This window comes from Chiloscyllium punctatum, chromosome 9, assembly GCF_047496795.1.
Source record: "Chiloscyllium punctatum isolate Juve2018m chromosome 9, sChiPun1.3, whole genome shotgun sequence".
In the NCBI taxonomy this organism is placed as follows: Eukaryota; Metazoa; Chordata; class Chondrichthyes; order Orectolobiformes; family Hemiscylliidae; genus Chiloscyllium; species Chiloscyllium punctatum.
Window position 1 is genome coordinate 21,469,231 of NC_092747.1, and position 15,632 is coordinate 21,484,862.

General features: G+C 42.2%; 1 protein-coding gene across 3 annotated transcripts in view; it reads left to right on the top strand.

Annotated features, from left to right (window-relative positions):
* gabrb3 (gamma-aminobutyric acid type A receptor subunit beta3) overlaps positions 1–15,632 on the top strand; it is a 686,618-nt gene that overhangs the window by 645,006 nt on the left and 25,980 nt on the right. For all 3 annotated transcript variants that reach the window (XM_072576993.1, XM_072576991.1, XM_072576992.1), the window contains one exon: positions 1,929–2,173. In XM_072576993.1, the coding sequence (XP_072433094.1) occupies positions 1,929–2,173 (245 nt within the window). The remainder of the gene's footprint in view (positions 1–1,928; positions 2,174–15,632) is intronic.

Here is a 15,632-nt window from a genome sequence, read left to right on the forward strand (position 1 = left end):
TTGCTGGACTGTTAACACGAAGACCAAGATAATGTTCTGGGGACCTGGGTCTGAATATTACCATGGTAGGTACTGGAATCTGAATTCAATGAATATTTGGAATTTAGAGTCCAATGGTGACGATGAATCCATTGTTGATTGTCGGAAAAACCCCTATGGTTCTCTAACGTCCTTTAGGGAAGGAAATCTGCCATCCTTACCTGGTCTGGTCTTCATGTGACTGCAGGCCCACAGCAATGTGGTTGACTCTTAACTGATCTCTAGGCAATTAGGGTTGGGCAATAAATATTGTCTGGGCAAAAAATATTGTCTGGCCAGCAATGGCCACATCTTATGAATGAATAGGTGCTACCCTTATCCGAAAATTTGCGTTTCTGGGCCTAAGTGTTCATATGGTGGAGCATCTGTCACCATTTATTTATATTATAAATTATCTACAAAAAATGTCTGTATTGAACTGTAGAGGAACATAGGGATCTTGGATTCACATCCATAGATCCCTCAAAGTTGCCACCCAAGTTGATAGGGTAGTTATGAAGGCGTATGGTGTGTTGAGTTTCATTAACAGGGGGATTGACTTTAAGAGCTGTGAGGTTAACCTGCAGCTCTATAAAGCCCTGTTTAGACCACATTTAGATTATTGTGTTCAGTTCTGGTTGCCTCATTATAGGAAGGTTGTGGAAGCTTTAGAGAGGGTGCAGAGGAGATTTATCAGGATGCTTCCTGAACTGGAGGGCATGTCTTATGAAGAAAGGTTGAGGGAACTAGAGCTTTTTTCAATAGAGTGAAGAAGGATGTGAGGTGACTTGACAGAGGTGTACAAGATGTTGACAGACATAGATAGAGTGGATAGCCAGAGACTTTTTCCCTGGGTGGAAATGACTATCACAAAGGGGCATAATTTTAAGTTGATTGGAGGAAAGTTTAGGGGAGATGTCAGAGGTAGGTTCTTTACACAAAGTGGTGGGTGTGCGGAATGCACTGCCAGTAGCAGTAGTAGAGTCAGATACATTAGAAGCATTTAATCAACTATTGGAGAGGCACATGGAAGATAGTTCAAAGAAAGGTATTTAGGTAAGTTTGAGCTAAGAGTAGGATAAAAGGTTTTCACAACATAAAGGGTTGAAAGGCCTGTACTATGTGCTGTACTGTTCTATGTTCTATGCTCTATGAACAATGCAGGATGAATTGAAGCACTGTCAAATATTTGCAATGTTTGTCACCGCTGGGCTTCACCAGAAGCCTCTCTTACTGCTGTGTTGAATCATAAAAATCTCCACTTTTGCTTGAGGGTTAATCAATATTTAAGGAACAAACTGAAAGTTATGGTTTTACTGATTAGGTTGCTTCTGTTTCCAGGCATCGCTCAATCCCATTAGAGAGATACTCCCAGGGGAAGTGTCCTGGGAAAAAAATAGCACTTGCCTCCATTATACCTCACAGTGTAAATGCCTCACCTTTTTGATTGTTTGATATCCTCAGTCAACAATGAATTTGCTAACCAGATAAAGCAATGAAAGAGGCGTTATCACTGACTTCAGACTGAGAGGCCTGTAGAGTTGTCAAAAAAACAGTCAGAGTTTCCGCCTCTGGTTGCTTTCTGATAACTGTGACTAAGAAGTGCAAGTATGAACAGAAATCAAATTTGTCAATGACATGCTCTTCAAACTCTATGGGCAGTCACTACTCATGTTTAAGCTGGAGTAGTGTATGGAGTAATTGGTGGACCAGTGCCCAACCACATCCTTCTCCTATTTCAAAGGGGAGAAAACGTGGAAGCCTTTTTTTTGTATAATAGTTGCATTACATCTTGTATCTAAACCTTTACCTAGTTTTGTTAGATCTGTTCCAAAGAGGTTTATTGTATGTAATTTCTCACCACAACACCGATATCGAAGTTATTTCATCCTCTTTGTAATTCTTTCTAGGAATCACCACTGTGCTGACCATGACAACTATCAACACCCATTTGAGAGAGACCCTTCCAAAGATCCCCTACGTCAAAGCCATTGATTTGTACTTGATGGGCTGTTTTGTGTTTGTCTTCTTGGCCTTACTCGAATATGCTTTTGTCAACTACATCTTCTTTGGGAGAGGTCCACAGATGCAGAAGAAATTGGCAGAGAAAGCAACTAAAGGCAACAATGGTCGACACAAGTATGAGGGCAATAGGGTAAGAGAAAATATCTTTCTGTCACATGGAAAGTGCTGCATTTATTCTTTCATTTACCTTTCTCATTGAGTCGCACCCTGTGCATCTGAAGCCAAAAGGACCAACCTCCCTTTCATTGGCCATTGTAAACAGACCTGCAATGAGGTGGACGGTTGGACACAGTGAATATATGGGTGACTGATCAGCTGCCGTTACAGCAGGTTGAGATCAATTCTCTATAAAATGTGGGTATGTTCCTGGGGCAAAGGGATATTTCAGAGAAATGAAAGTGATCCAGACTTCCAGAAGTACTAGTTGTTGCTGAAATACTCAAGATCTTTACAAAGGAACTGTATAAATATCAAGTTCAGATTTTTGTCTGTAGATAAAATGTGCACAGATAATTTACAAAATCAGTTGGTGTGATGAATGTCTTTTAGCCTGTTTGATCTTTGCAGCCTGTACTACTCTCTTTCCTGAGTGCCCAGTCTTTGTGTACCAAACTCCATGTAAAGGGATATTTCTTGACATTTGATCTAAATTTAGCTGTCACAGCTCTACATCCTTGTCCTTGTTATTTACTGTCTGAAAGCAGTATTCCAGGCCAGCAACACCTCCATTATTGGATATCAGATATACCACAATAGCATTTCTGAATGTCTCTGTCTCTGTTCAAAGATGAAGTACCCTAACTTAACATTTCTTAATCTCTTCCATATGACATTGAGAATCAGCCCAGTTGCTCTATTTGTGTACCTAAAGGCTCTAGATGCTTCTTTTATGTGAGAGTGAGCAGAACTCTGCACAGCACTCACTGCAGGGATGTGTAAACCTTTAAGTGACATCAGCAGATTTGAAACCTTTTAAATTTATGTAATATTGCCTGTATTGTGTGTAATGTATTGTTCAAATTCAAAATAAGGTTAGAGACAAAAAACTGCAGATGCTGGAATCCAGGGTAGACAGGCAAGAGGCTTGAAGAACACAGCAAGGCAGGCAGGAAAACCCAAATCGTCGACTTCTTCACCTCCTGATGCTGCCTGGCTTGCTGTGTTCTTCCAGCCTCCTGTCAGACTCAAACTAAGAGCAAGCAGATTTCAGACTGAACTGAGGAGGAACTTCTTCACCCAAAGAGTTGTGAGTCCCTGCCCAATGAAGCAGTTGAGGCTACCTCATTGAATGTTTTTAAGGCAAAGATAGTAGATTTTTGAACAGTAAAGGAATTAGGGGTTATGGTGAGTGGTGGGAAAGTGGAGCTGAGTCCATTAAAAGATCAGCCATGATCTTGTTGAATGGTGGAGCAGGCTCGATGGGCCAGGTTGCTCTTATTCCTTATGTTCTTCATAGAAGCTACCTGAGAGATTAAGTGCAAGAATCCATCCTTTGGTAGGTTGAGCATACTCTGGGGAAGAAGCAATGCCTTCTGGGTCAAATATTATTTCCCCTCACTGTAGTTATTTTGTTTTAATTAAAAATTGTACACTGTTCCAAATGGTAGATTGGCAAGGTAACCAGGTGGGAACCTAATGCAAATACAGATGATGCGTAGTGGAATTAGGCTGAGCAAGCAATAGGGAGCACAACTTTCTAATCATCAAGCTGCTTTAGACAGGATTAAACTCTGTCAGTGCTGTCAAACACATGAACAATTGATTAATGCCCCTCGATTCTCAACCATCAGAAAAGTCCTTCAGGGTGGACATGAGTCCAATCACCTTCATCTGTTTCATCAGTGACCTCCCCTCCATCACAACACCATGAGATGTTTGCTAATAACTGCACAATATTCAGCACCATTCATGACTCCTCAGATACTGAAGTAGTCAATTCAGGCAAATAAGTAAATAATATTCACACATACAAATAGCAGGCAATGACCATTTCCAATAAGGGAGAATCTAACCATCTTTCCTGATATTCAATGGTGTTACTATCACTGAATCACTACTATCAACATTCTGGCGGTCACCATTTACTAGAAACCAAGTTTAGCCTGCCATATAAATGCTGTGGCTATGAGAACAGGTCAGCAGTTTGAATTTTCATGGTGAGTAACTTACCTCCTGTCTTCCAGCACTTCTCCGCAATTGTCAAGGCACAAGTCAGAACTGTGATTGAATGTTCTCAACTTGCCTGGATAAATGTAACTCTAACAACAGTCAAAGCTTGACACCATACTGCACAAAGCAAGCCACCTGACTGGCACTTCATCAATCACCTTCAACATGCACTTCATACACTACCAATGCACAATGGCAGCAGTGTCTACGATCGACTTGATAAACTGCAACCATTCACCAAAACCCCTCCAGAATAATGTTCCAAGCATGTAACCTCTACCACCTAGAAGGATAAGGGCAGCAGATACTTGGTAACATCTGGTATAGCACAGTTGTTTCAACAAGCCAATGAAGAAGGGTTTGAATGATTGACACTCATATTTTTACTTAACAAGACTTTAAAGCTGTGAACAAATCATTTTTTCCTTGGCATGTTTCTTATTTCGACGTGGCAATGGTGTACAATCACACAACTGTCCAGAACTTACCATGTGTGAACAAATGGATCAGATGCAAGAAACAGTTCCTTTTAAGATGTGTAGATGTGGAGCCAATATGGCAACCTTGAAAGGATGAGGGTTCACTGGTAACAATGTAAAATGTGATAGTGTTTTGTCTGTCATTTGTTTTAACTTGGAATATTGTTGTGACATTGATTCCAGACCAGACAGGCCTGTATCTTTAAGACAGACATATGACATCATGACTTGTGATGTTCCAGTCTAATGATACCTGCTTTACTCAATAACTCAATCAAGTTCGTGAAATCATGTCTCATGAACCTAACTGAGTTTTTTGAAGAAGTAACAAAGAGGATTGATGACAGCAGAGCGATTGATGTGATCTATATGGACTTCATTAAGGCACGCTACAAGATTCCTCATGGTCGACTGGTGAGCAAGGTTACATCTCATGGAATACAGGGAGAACTAGCCATTAGAATACAGAACTGACTTAATGGTAGAAGACAGAGGGTGGTGGTGGAGGGTTGTTTTTCAGACTAGAGGCCTGTGACCAGTGGTGTGTCGCACGGGTCAGTGTTGGGTCCACTGCTTTCCATCATTTATGTAAATTATTTGGATGTAAACATCAGAGGGATGGTGAGCAAGTTTGCGGATGACTCCAAAATTGGAGCTGTAACGGACAGCGAAGAGGGTTACCTCAGAGTAGAATGGAATCTTGATCAGATGGGCCAATGGGCTGAGAGGTGGCAGATGGAGTTTAATTTAGATAAATGTGAGGTGCTGCGTTTCGGAAAGGAGCCTTAAAAACTTAATGGTAAAGTCCTGGGGAGTGTTGCTGAACAAAGAGACCCTGGAGTGCAGGTTCATAACTCCTTGAAAATGGAGTCGCAGGTAGACAGGATAGTGAAGAAGGCATTTGGTATGCTTTCCTTTACTGGTCAGAGCTTTGAGTATAGGAATTGGGAGGTCATGTTGTGGCTGTACAAGACATCGATTAGACCACTTTTGGAATTTTGTGTGCCATTCTGGTCTCCCTCCTGTTGGAAGGATTTTGTGAAATTTGAAAGGGTTCAGAAAAGATTTACAAGGATGTTGCCAGGGTTGGAGGATTTGAGCTACAGGGAAAGGCTGAACAGGCTGGGGCTGTTTTCCCTGGAGCATCGGAGGCTTAGGGGTGACCTCAGAGGTTTATAAAATCATGAGGGACATGAATTGGGTAAGTAGACAAGTTCTTTTCTCTGGGCTGGGGGAGACCAGAACTAGAGGACATAGGTTTAGAGTGAGAGGGGAAACATTTAAAAGGGATGTAATGAGCAACTTTTTCATGCAGAGGGTGGTGTGTGTATGGAATAAGTTGCCAGAGGAAGTGGTGGAGGCTGGTACAATTACAACATTTAAAAGGCATTTGAATGGGTACATGAATAGGAAGGGATTGGAGGGATATGGGCCAAGTGCTGACAAATGGGACTAGATTAACTTAGGATATCTGGTCAGTATGGATGAGTTGGACCTGAAGGGTCTTTTTCCATGCTGTAAATCTCTATGAATCCATGACTTCACTTTCATTCTCTCTCCCTATGTCATGAAGTCAGTGTAGTATCTACAGTCAGTCAGCTGTGTGCAACACAGAGTAATATCTGTAAACACAGAACCATGCTATGTGTCAGTCTGTGATATTGGAGGCATGTAAAGAGTGTTGTTAATAAACCTAATGCCATTGGTTCTTTGTGTTATGTTCCACAAACTAACATATATACAACCACAAAGCTCATCATGGTGGCAGTAAGTGGACACTGAAAGCAGTCTTTACAAATAATTAGTGACAGTAAGTGGCCTCTAAAGGCTGAAAAGTTGCTCGTAATGTGGCAGTTGTGAAAAGTCTTTTTCTTAACAGTCATGATTCCTCATCACCTTCCCAAACTCACAGCTGAATTTGCAACTACATCCAAAACTAAAGGCTACAAATCTGTGCTGAAGCACAATGAATACTGTCCCCTACACTAATAAAAACAAACAAGAAGCTGCTGCTGATCTGACTTTAAAAAGGGCAGTGAAAAGGTGCTAAAAGTACAGATTCAACCTAAGAACATGCTCTTAGAACAAAAATCGGAATAAAAATATGGAAAAATGTATTCTGCACCTAAAAGGACTTACCAGTATCCTGAGATTGATTGAGTTCACCAACATTTAAATGTTGAGTTCACTTTTTACAAGGTTGCATGAAAATATCAGCAAAGGCCTGTGTAATATCATCACTGCTGGTTTCTTCTGGGCAATGCCACCCACAGGTGGAAACTTCCAACTTTTCAAGAAGCAGCAGATATTGAAGCTGCAATAATAAAGCAGGGAACAGAGAAGCCAGCAAAAAGACACAAAAACACTTTATTATAATTCACATTCTGACACTGGCATGGTAGTGCATCAAGTGACAAAAGAAAGATGGAAACTAAACATCTAACCATGGACTGGCAATCCATTGATATTCTATCAGAATGTCAGTTATATAAATAAATAATTAATCTTCACTTTCTTTCTTAGCCATATACTTATCTCAAGTGACAGACTGTCAAACTTTTTTCTCACTTTGGACACTGAATGGTTAAGAAGAATAAAATCCTACAGTTTTTCTGACCTGCAAGGATGCTGACATTCTTTTTCAGATCTTAGAATATCAACGTAAGGCCAGAGTCAGTTTCCGGATGCCCAGGCTTGAATTCATGTCAAATGAAAAAAAAACAGATGGAAGAATCAACAGTTTGGAGGCAGATGTTGATGCAATGACAGAGTGTGGTTTCACTAAAACTAATTTCACCAAAAGGCCAGTAGAACTGGCCATTGCCTCTACACCCATCAGATCCTTCTGAAAAGCATTTATAGAGAAGGTTAAAGAATATTCCATTGTCGCACTGCAAGGAAAAGGACATTGCTTTGAAGAAATCCATTTGTCCACAAACACCCAAAATACAATGCAATGCTCCATCGCCGCTTGTGAAAAAGAGACAAGCACAGTGCTAAAACATCTTTTCAAGTTATATCTATATCACACAAGCATGTCAATGAAGTCCAAGAAGTAACTAAAACTTTACAGTTTAGATTCCCTACAGTGTGGAAATAGATCACTTGACCCAAGTCCACACGGATCCTTTCTTCGTAACCCACCCAGACCCATTTCCCTCTTACAAATGCACCTAACGCTATGAGCAATTTAGCGTGGCTGGTTCACCTAGCCTGCACATCTTTGGATTGTGGGACGAAACCAGAGCACCCAGAGGAAACCCACGCAGACACAGGGCAAATGTGCAAACTCCACACAGACAGTTGCTCAAGGCTAGAATTGAACGCTGGCACTGTGAGGCAATAGTGCTAACCACTGAGCCATCCCAGTTGCAAACACCAGCCAGACAGTATGTGCAGTCAGCTTAATAGGGTATATGGATGCTATCAGAAAAAAATGAAGAATAAACTTCCATCCAAGCGATATACCCCAAAAGAAGTGGAGGACACGTGCTATGAGCCAAAATGGACAGCCGTGCCAGAATAATTATCGTTGCTTTGATAAGCAACCTGCTGACAATGGAGCTAACATCATATGCATTGGCATTATCTCTCTTAAATGCCAAGACTTCTCCTCAGGGTGGACAGCTGAAATCTTGTATATTGTTAAGACATATAAACCTTCTGATATCCTTTTACCAGCATGCATGAATCTACGCTTTATGATCTGGAAGGTGACAAATCTGTTCGTTGCAACACCAAAGATCCCAGAGTGCAACATCAATTCCAGTTTGGTCACAGTCAAGCAAAACAGTAAACCAATTTAGATGATGACTATCTGTAACAACTTAAAAAGATCACATCAAAGGGTGGTGAGAGGGGTGGCCCAAATGTATCCAAAAGGTCACTGAAACAGTATGTTCATTCAGGTCATTCAGAGATGAACTAGGAGTCTTCAAGAATATAATTTTAAAGGGCAAACACCTCCTAATTCTGTAAGGTCGGTGCCAAGCTGTGCTAAACCATATATGGATGCAGGAAATAAAACGAGATTGCTTGAGAATTTGTATATAGAGGAACCTCGATTATCCAAAGGACACGGCCGGATAATCGAATGCCAGATAACATAGTTTAGCCAGGCATCAGGACCTTGCGATCTTGCTGGATAATCAAGGTTCCTGTGTATAGGCACTAGATTAATTGGGCTGTTAATCAATTCATCAAGTAATGTGAAACTTGTCAATTCTATTAAACTTGATAATTAAGAGAACATCACACAAGAGTGCTTCTGAGCTGGACAGATATTGTCTATTTCCAAGGGCACAATTGTATTCGGGTGATGGGCTATTTCACAAATTTCCCTTTTGTATGTCAAATCAGACACTGGTTTTGACCAGAACCTCAACTGGACTCACCATATAAATACAGTGGCTACAAGAGCAGGTCAGACGCTGGGAATACTGTGGCAAATGAGTCACAACCTAACTCCCCAAAGCCTGTCTGCATGTACGAGGCACCAGTCAGGAGTGTGATGGAATGCTCCCCATTTGTCTGAACGAAGCAGCTCCAATAACACTCAAGAAGCTTGACACCATCCAGGACAAAGCAGCCCACGTAATTGGACCACATCCACAAGCATCCATTCCTTCCACCAGCAATGCTCAGTTGCGGCAGTGCTTCGAGACTAATGACCAGTTCCATCTGAAAGGACAACAGCAGCTATACATTGGAACACAACCACCTTCAAGTTGGAAGGTGCTCTTTAAGTCACCCAACTTTGTTCCTTCATTGGAATTCCCCTCCCTAAGAGCAGTGTGTGTCTACTTACATCACATGGTCTGACGCAGTTCAAGAAGGGCAGCTCACCACCATTTTCTCAAGGGCAACTTGGAATGTGCAGTAAATGCTTGCCAGCAAGCGATGCCCACATCTCAAAAGTGAGTAAACTAAAAAGCTAGCATAATAGTTGTTGTTACATCAATCACCATGTTCAGTATGTTTGGTGTACCTCAATAATTTGTCCAAAAATAGCCGAAAGTACTCTCTCGTTCCGAGCATTTGCAGGAAATGGGAAAATTGATATGTCACCTCTTTTAATGTATATCTTTGTTGAACGATCTTGCAGAAGACACTGTTCATCTTGTAAAATCCATGATCATTAAATGTAAAGCAGCTTGTCAATTTTTTCCGATTGTTGTGTGAAATTAATGTCAGCTCCTCTAGATAATGGTTTACCTTTATCCAGAAACTCTTGTGTTGTGACACAGATCTGCACAGTTCTCCCCTTCCACTCTCTCACCACTGGACTACCTGTTCATGCTGCACTGCTGGCAAGAAGTGAGAAAGTGAAACAAGTGTATGATCAACAAGAATGCAGATAGCTATGCCAATCTGAACCAGGTGTAAGGAGTTGATATTTTCATACAAACACATGGGTTAATGGAAACTACATAATTATGTCTGGTCTAGATCATAACTTTATAATGAACAGTGATCAAGTCCTATGAAGAAATAGACAGCATATTCAAACTCTGTTGTATATGTTATATACAGAAGATCACAAAGCGCATCAGTTAGCTGTTGTGGCTAATCAAAAGAAGTCTACTGACTTCTTAACGACATTTTTCTTTACTTTCCTAGATGTAAATTTACTCATTTTGATTCTCCCCAATGACCCATGGCTACTTCAAGTAATTTTTCAAGTTTTCTGTGCAGTCGTACTTTTGTGGTAGCACTCAGGCTGACTGAAAACTTGGAGGAGTTGCTAGATAACACTGCCAGCATTATTAAGATGCAATCATTAGCCCAGACTGCTTCAGATGTATTGGAGCTTGTTAATGGTGCTCCTTCATTACTCAACAATGCCTTCAAGCTGGTTTCCTTAATGGAAACTTTCATGCTTTAGATGAAAACATTCCCAAAGAATGTCAACAAAAATGACAGGAATAAATGGTTTCAAATGGATTCCAATCTCCAGGAACGGTTTAGTTTTTGTTTGAAAAAGTTGAGGGATGGTTGCACCATCATCATTAAATGTGACCACTGCACAGTTCTTGTGGAGGGTGTTCTCTTCCCATTGAGAATAACCTCCATTATGTTGTGTGACACTATCACTATGCTAAATGGGGCAGACTTTGAACAGATCTATCAACTCGAATCGGGGCATTCATGAGGCACTGTGGGCCAGCAACAGCAGCAGAATCATACTCCTGCACACTCCATAGCTTCATGCCATGGCATATCCCCCCATTCAACCATTACCATCAATCCGGCGATCAACCTTGGTTCAATGGAGGGTGGAGGAGGTCATGCCAGGAGCAGCACCAGGTATACGTGAAGGTGAGGTGTCAACCTGGTGAAGCCGCCAAAAAGGATTGCTTAAATGTCAAACAGCATGAACAACAAATGATAGACAGAGCTAAGCATTCCCACAAACAATGAATCAAATCTAAGGTCCTGCCACACCCAGTCATGAATGGTATAGGACGATTAAACAACTCACTTCACAATTCACTGGAGGTAGGGGTTCCACAAATATTCCCATCCTCAATGATTGAAGGGTTCAGCTTATCAGTGGAAAGGATAAGGCTGAAGCATTTGCAGCAGCATTCAGCCAACAGTGCCGATTGGATGATCTATCTTGACCTCCTCCAGCAGTGCCCAACGTTACAGGTTCCTGTCTTTCGTCAATTCGATTCACTTCATGTGGTATCAAGAAAAGGTTGGAGACACTAGATACTGTCAAGGCTATGGGCCCTGACAACATTCGGCCAATAGTTCTGAAGGCTTGTGCTCCAGAACTTGTTGCTCCCCTAGCCAAGCTGTTCCAGTATAGTTAAAACACTAGCATCTACCTGACAGTGTGGAACATTGCCCAGATATGTCCTGTACGCAAAAAGCAGGACAAATCCAACCCAGCTGACTGCTGTCCTATCCGTCTACAGATCATCAGATCAGTGACACCCAGTTTGGGTTCTGCCAGAACCACTCAGCTCCTGATCTCATGACAGCCTGGATTTAAACATGGACGAAAGATCTGAATTACAGAGGTGAAGTGAGAGTGACAACCCTTAACATCAAGGCTATATTTGACTGGGCATGGCAAAAAGGAGCCCTTGCAAAACTGGAATCAATGAGTATTAGGGGGCAAACTCTCTTCTGATTGGAGTCATACCAGACAATGAGAAAGGGAGTTGTGATTGTTGGAGGTCGGTCATCTCAGCTCCAGGACATTTCTGCAGAAGTTTCTCAGGGTAGTGTCCTCGGTCCAATAAACTGCATCTGCTTCAATAATGACCTTTCCTCTATCACAACGTCAGAAGTGGGATGTTCGCCAATGATTGCATAATGGTGAGAACCATTCCCGACTGCTCAGATACTGAAGCCCACCATGTTCACGGAACATGGAACATAGAACAGTACAAGCCCTTTGGCCCTCGATGTTGTGCAGACCTTTTATCCTCCTCTAAGATCTGACCACCCTACATACCCTTCATTGTGGTATCTTCCATGTGCCTGTCCAAGAGTCGCTTAAATGTCCATAATATATCTGACTCTATTACCACTGCTGGCAGTACATTTGACACATCCACCACTCTCTGTGTAAAGAACCTAACTCTGACATCTCCCCTCAATTTTACTCCAATCACCTTAAAATTATGCCCGTCATGATAGACATTTCCATCCAGGGTCTTTGGCTATCAACTATGTATGCCTCTCATCATCTTGTACACCTCGATCAAGTCACCTTTCATCCTTCTTCACTCCAATGAGAAAAAAACCCAGTTCCCTCAACCTTTCTTCATAAGACATGCCCTCCAGTCCAGGCAGCATCCTGATAAATCTTCTCTACACCCTCTCTAAAGCTTATGCATCCTTCCTATAATGGGACGAGCAGAATTGAACACAGTATTCCAAGTGTCATTTAACCAGGGCTCTATATAGCTGAAGCATTACCTTGTGGCTCTGAAACTTAATCCCCCTGCTAATGAAAGCCAACACATCACACACCTTCTTGATATCAACTTGGGTGGGAAACTTTGAGGGATCTATGGACATGGACCCCAAGATCCTCTGTTCCTCCACACTGCCAAGAATCCTACCTTTAACCCTGTATTCAAATTCAACCTTCCAAAGTGAATCACTTCACTCTTTTCCAGGTTGAACTCGATCTGCCACTCCAGTTCTGCATCCTGTCAATGTCTTGTTGGAACTTACAACAGCCCTTCACACTATCCACATCTCCACCAACCTTTGTGTCATCGGCAAACTTACTAACCCACCCTTCCACTTCCTCATCCACGTCATTTATAAAAATCACCAAGAGCAGAGGTCCCAGAATTGATCCCTAGGAACACCACTGGTCATTGAGTTCTAAGTTGAATACTTTCCATCTGCCACCACCCTCTGTCTTCTATGAACCAGCCAATTCTGTATCCAGACAACCAGATTTCCCTGTATTCCATGCCTCCTTACTTTCTGAATGAGTCTACCTTGGGGAACCATATCAAACGTCGAAGAGTGTGGTGCTGGAAAAGCACAGCCAGTCAGGCAGCATCCGAGGAGCAGGAGAATCAATATTTCATGCGTAAGCCCTTCATCATATCAAACCATATCAAATGCCTTGGTAAAGTCCATATACATCACATCCACTGCCCTACCTTCCTTAGTGTGTTTTGTCACATTCTCAAAGAATTTAGTAAGGCTTGTGAGGCATGACCTATCATCATAAAGCCATGCTGACTATCTCCGATCAAACTATGGTTTTCTAAGTAATCATGAATAAGTAACCATGAATCCTGTCTCTCAGAATCCACTCCAATACTTTGCCCACCACAGATGTAAGACTGACCGGCCCGTAATTCCCAATTATCCCTATTCCCTTTCTTGAACAAAGGAATAACATTTGCTACACTCCAATCATCTGGCAGTACTCCAGTGGAGGACACAAAGATCATCACCAAAGGCGCAGCAATCTCTTCCCTCACTTCCTGTAGTAACCAAGCGTATATCCCATCTGGCCCAGGGGATTTATCTATCCTTAGGTTTTTCAAAACTTCTAACACAAACTCCTTCCGAACATCAACCTGTTCGAGCATATCAGTATGTTTCATGCTGTCCTCAGAAATATCAAGGTCCCTCTCAGTTGTGAATACTGAAGCAAAGTAGTCATTAAGGACATCCCCGACATCCTCTGACTCCAGGCGCAGGTTCTCTCCACCATCCCTGATTTGTCCTACCCTCACTCTGGCCATCCTCTTGTTCCTCACATAAGTGTAGAATGCCTTAGGGTTTTCCTTAATCCTAACTGCTAAAGCTTTTTCATGTCCCCATCTAGCTCTCCTAAGTCCAGTCTTCAGTTCTTTCCTGGCCACCTTGTAACCCTCTGAAGCTCTGTCTGATCCTTGCCTCTTCAACCTGAAGTAAGCTTCCTTCTTCCTCTTGACAAGATGTTCCACATGTCTTGTCACCCATGGTTCTTTCAACCTACCATCCCTTCGTTGCCTCAGTGGGACAAACCTGTCCAGTACTATCAGCAAGGGCTTCCGAAACCACCTCCACATTTCTGTGATGCATTTCTCTGAGAATATCTGTTCCCAATTTAGGCTCCCCAGCTCCTGCCTAAAGCATTGTACTTCTCCCTCCCTCAAATGCAACAAGATCTGGGCAATACCCAGGTAACATCTATGCCACAGAAATGCTAGGCTATGATCCTTTCCAATATGAAACAACCTATCCATCGCTTCTCAACATTCAATGGTATTATCTTTGTTGAATCCCCCACTATCAACATCCTGAGGGTTACCGTTGACCAGAAACTCAACTGGGCTTGCCACTTAAATACAGTGGCTACCAGAACAGGTCAGAGACTTGGAATACTGCAGTGAGTAATTCACCTCCTGACACCCCAAAGTCTGTCCATCATCTACATGGTACATGTCAGGAGTGTGATGGAATACTCCCCACTTGTCCTGATGGGTGCCGCTCCAACAATGCTCAAGAAACTTGACACCATCCAGGTCAAAACAGCCCGCTAGATTGCCACTGCATCACAAGCCTCCACTCCTTCCACCACTGATGCTCAGTAGCAGCAATGTGTACTGTCTACATGATGCATTGAAGAAATTCACCAAAGATCTTCAGACAGCACCTTCTAAACCACTCACCATCTTGACTTGGAAATATATCATTATTCCTTCACTGTCATTGGGTCAAAATTGTAATGGCATTGTGGGTCAACCTACAGCAGGTGGGCAGCAGTGGTTCAAGAAGGCAGCTCATCACCACCTTCTCAAGGGCAACTAGGGATGGATCAATAAATGCTGCCCATCAGTGATGCTCAGGTACCACAATGAATAAAAAAAAAAAGATGCATTTCTATTTTCTTTCGTATCCAGATGTGCTCCAACACACAAATGAACTTTTCTCCCCCTTCACTAAATTACCTATGGTGTTTTTACCTCTATTAACCAACACTAGGATAGGTAGAGTCATAGAGATGTACAGCATGGAAACAGACCCTTCGGTCCAACCCGTCCATGCTGACCAGCTATCCCAACCCAATCTAGTCCCACCTTCCAGCACCTGGCCCATATCCCTCCAGACCCTTCCTATTCATATACCCATCCAAATGCCTCTTAAATGTTGTTCTTTTTAACTGAAGAAGCAAGGGTTAAATACATCAACAACTTTGATAAGAAGGTGAGGTGAATCTCAAATGAATGTTTTCTAGGAGTTTTCAACTTCAGCAGAATTTTAATCTAATATCTAGACATTTTAAGTTCAAAGTCGAGAATGTGGTGCTGTAAAAGCACAGCAGGTCAGGCAGCATCCAGGGAACTGGAGAATTGATGTATCGGGCATAGGCCTTTCATCAGGAATGCGGTTGTGCGCCGGGGGCTGAGAGATAAATGTGAGGGGGGTGGGGTTGGGGGGAAGGTAGCTGAGAATGCGGAAAGTAGA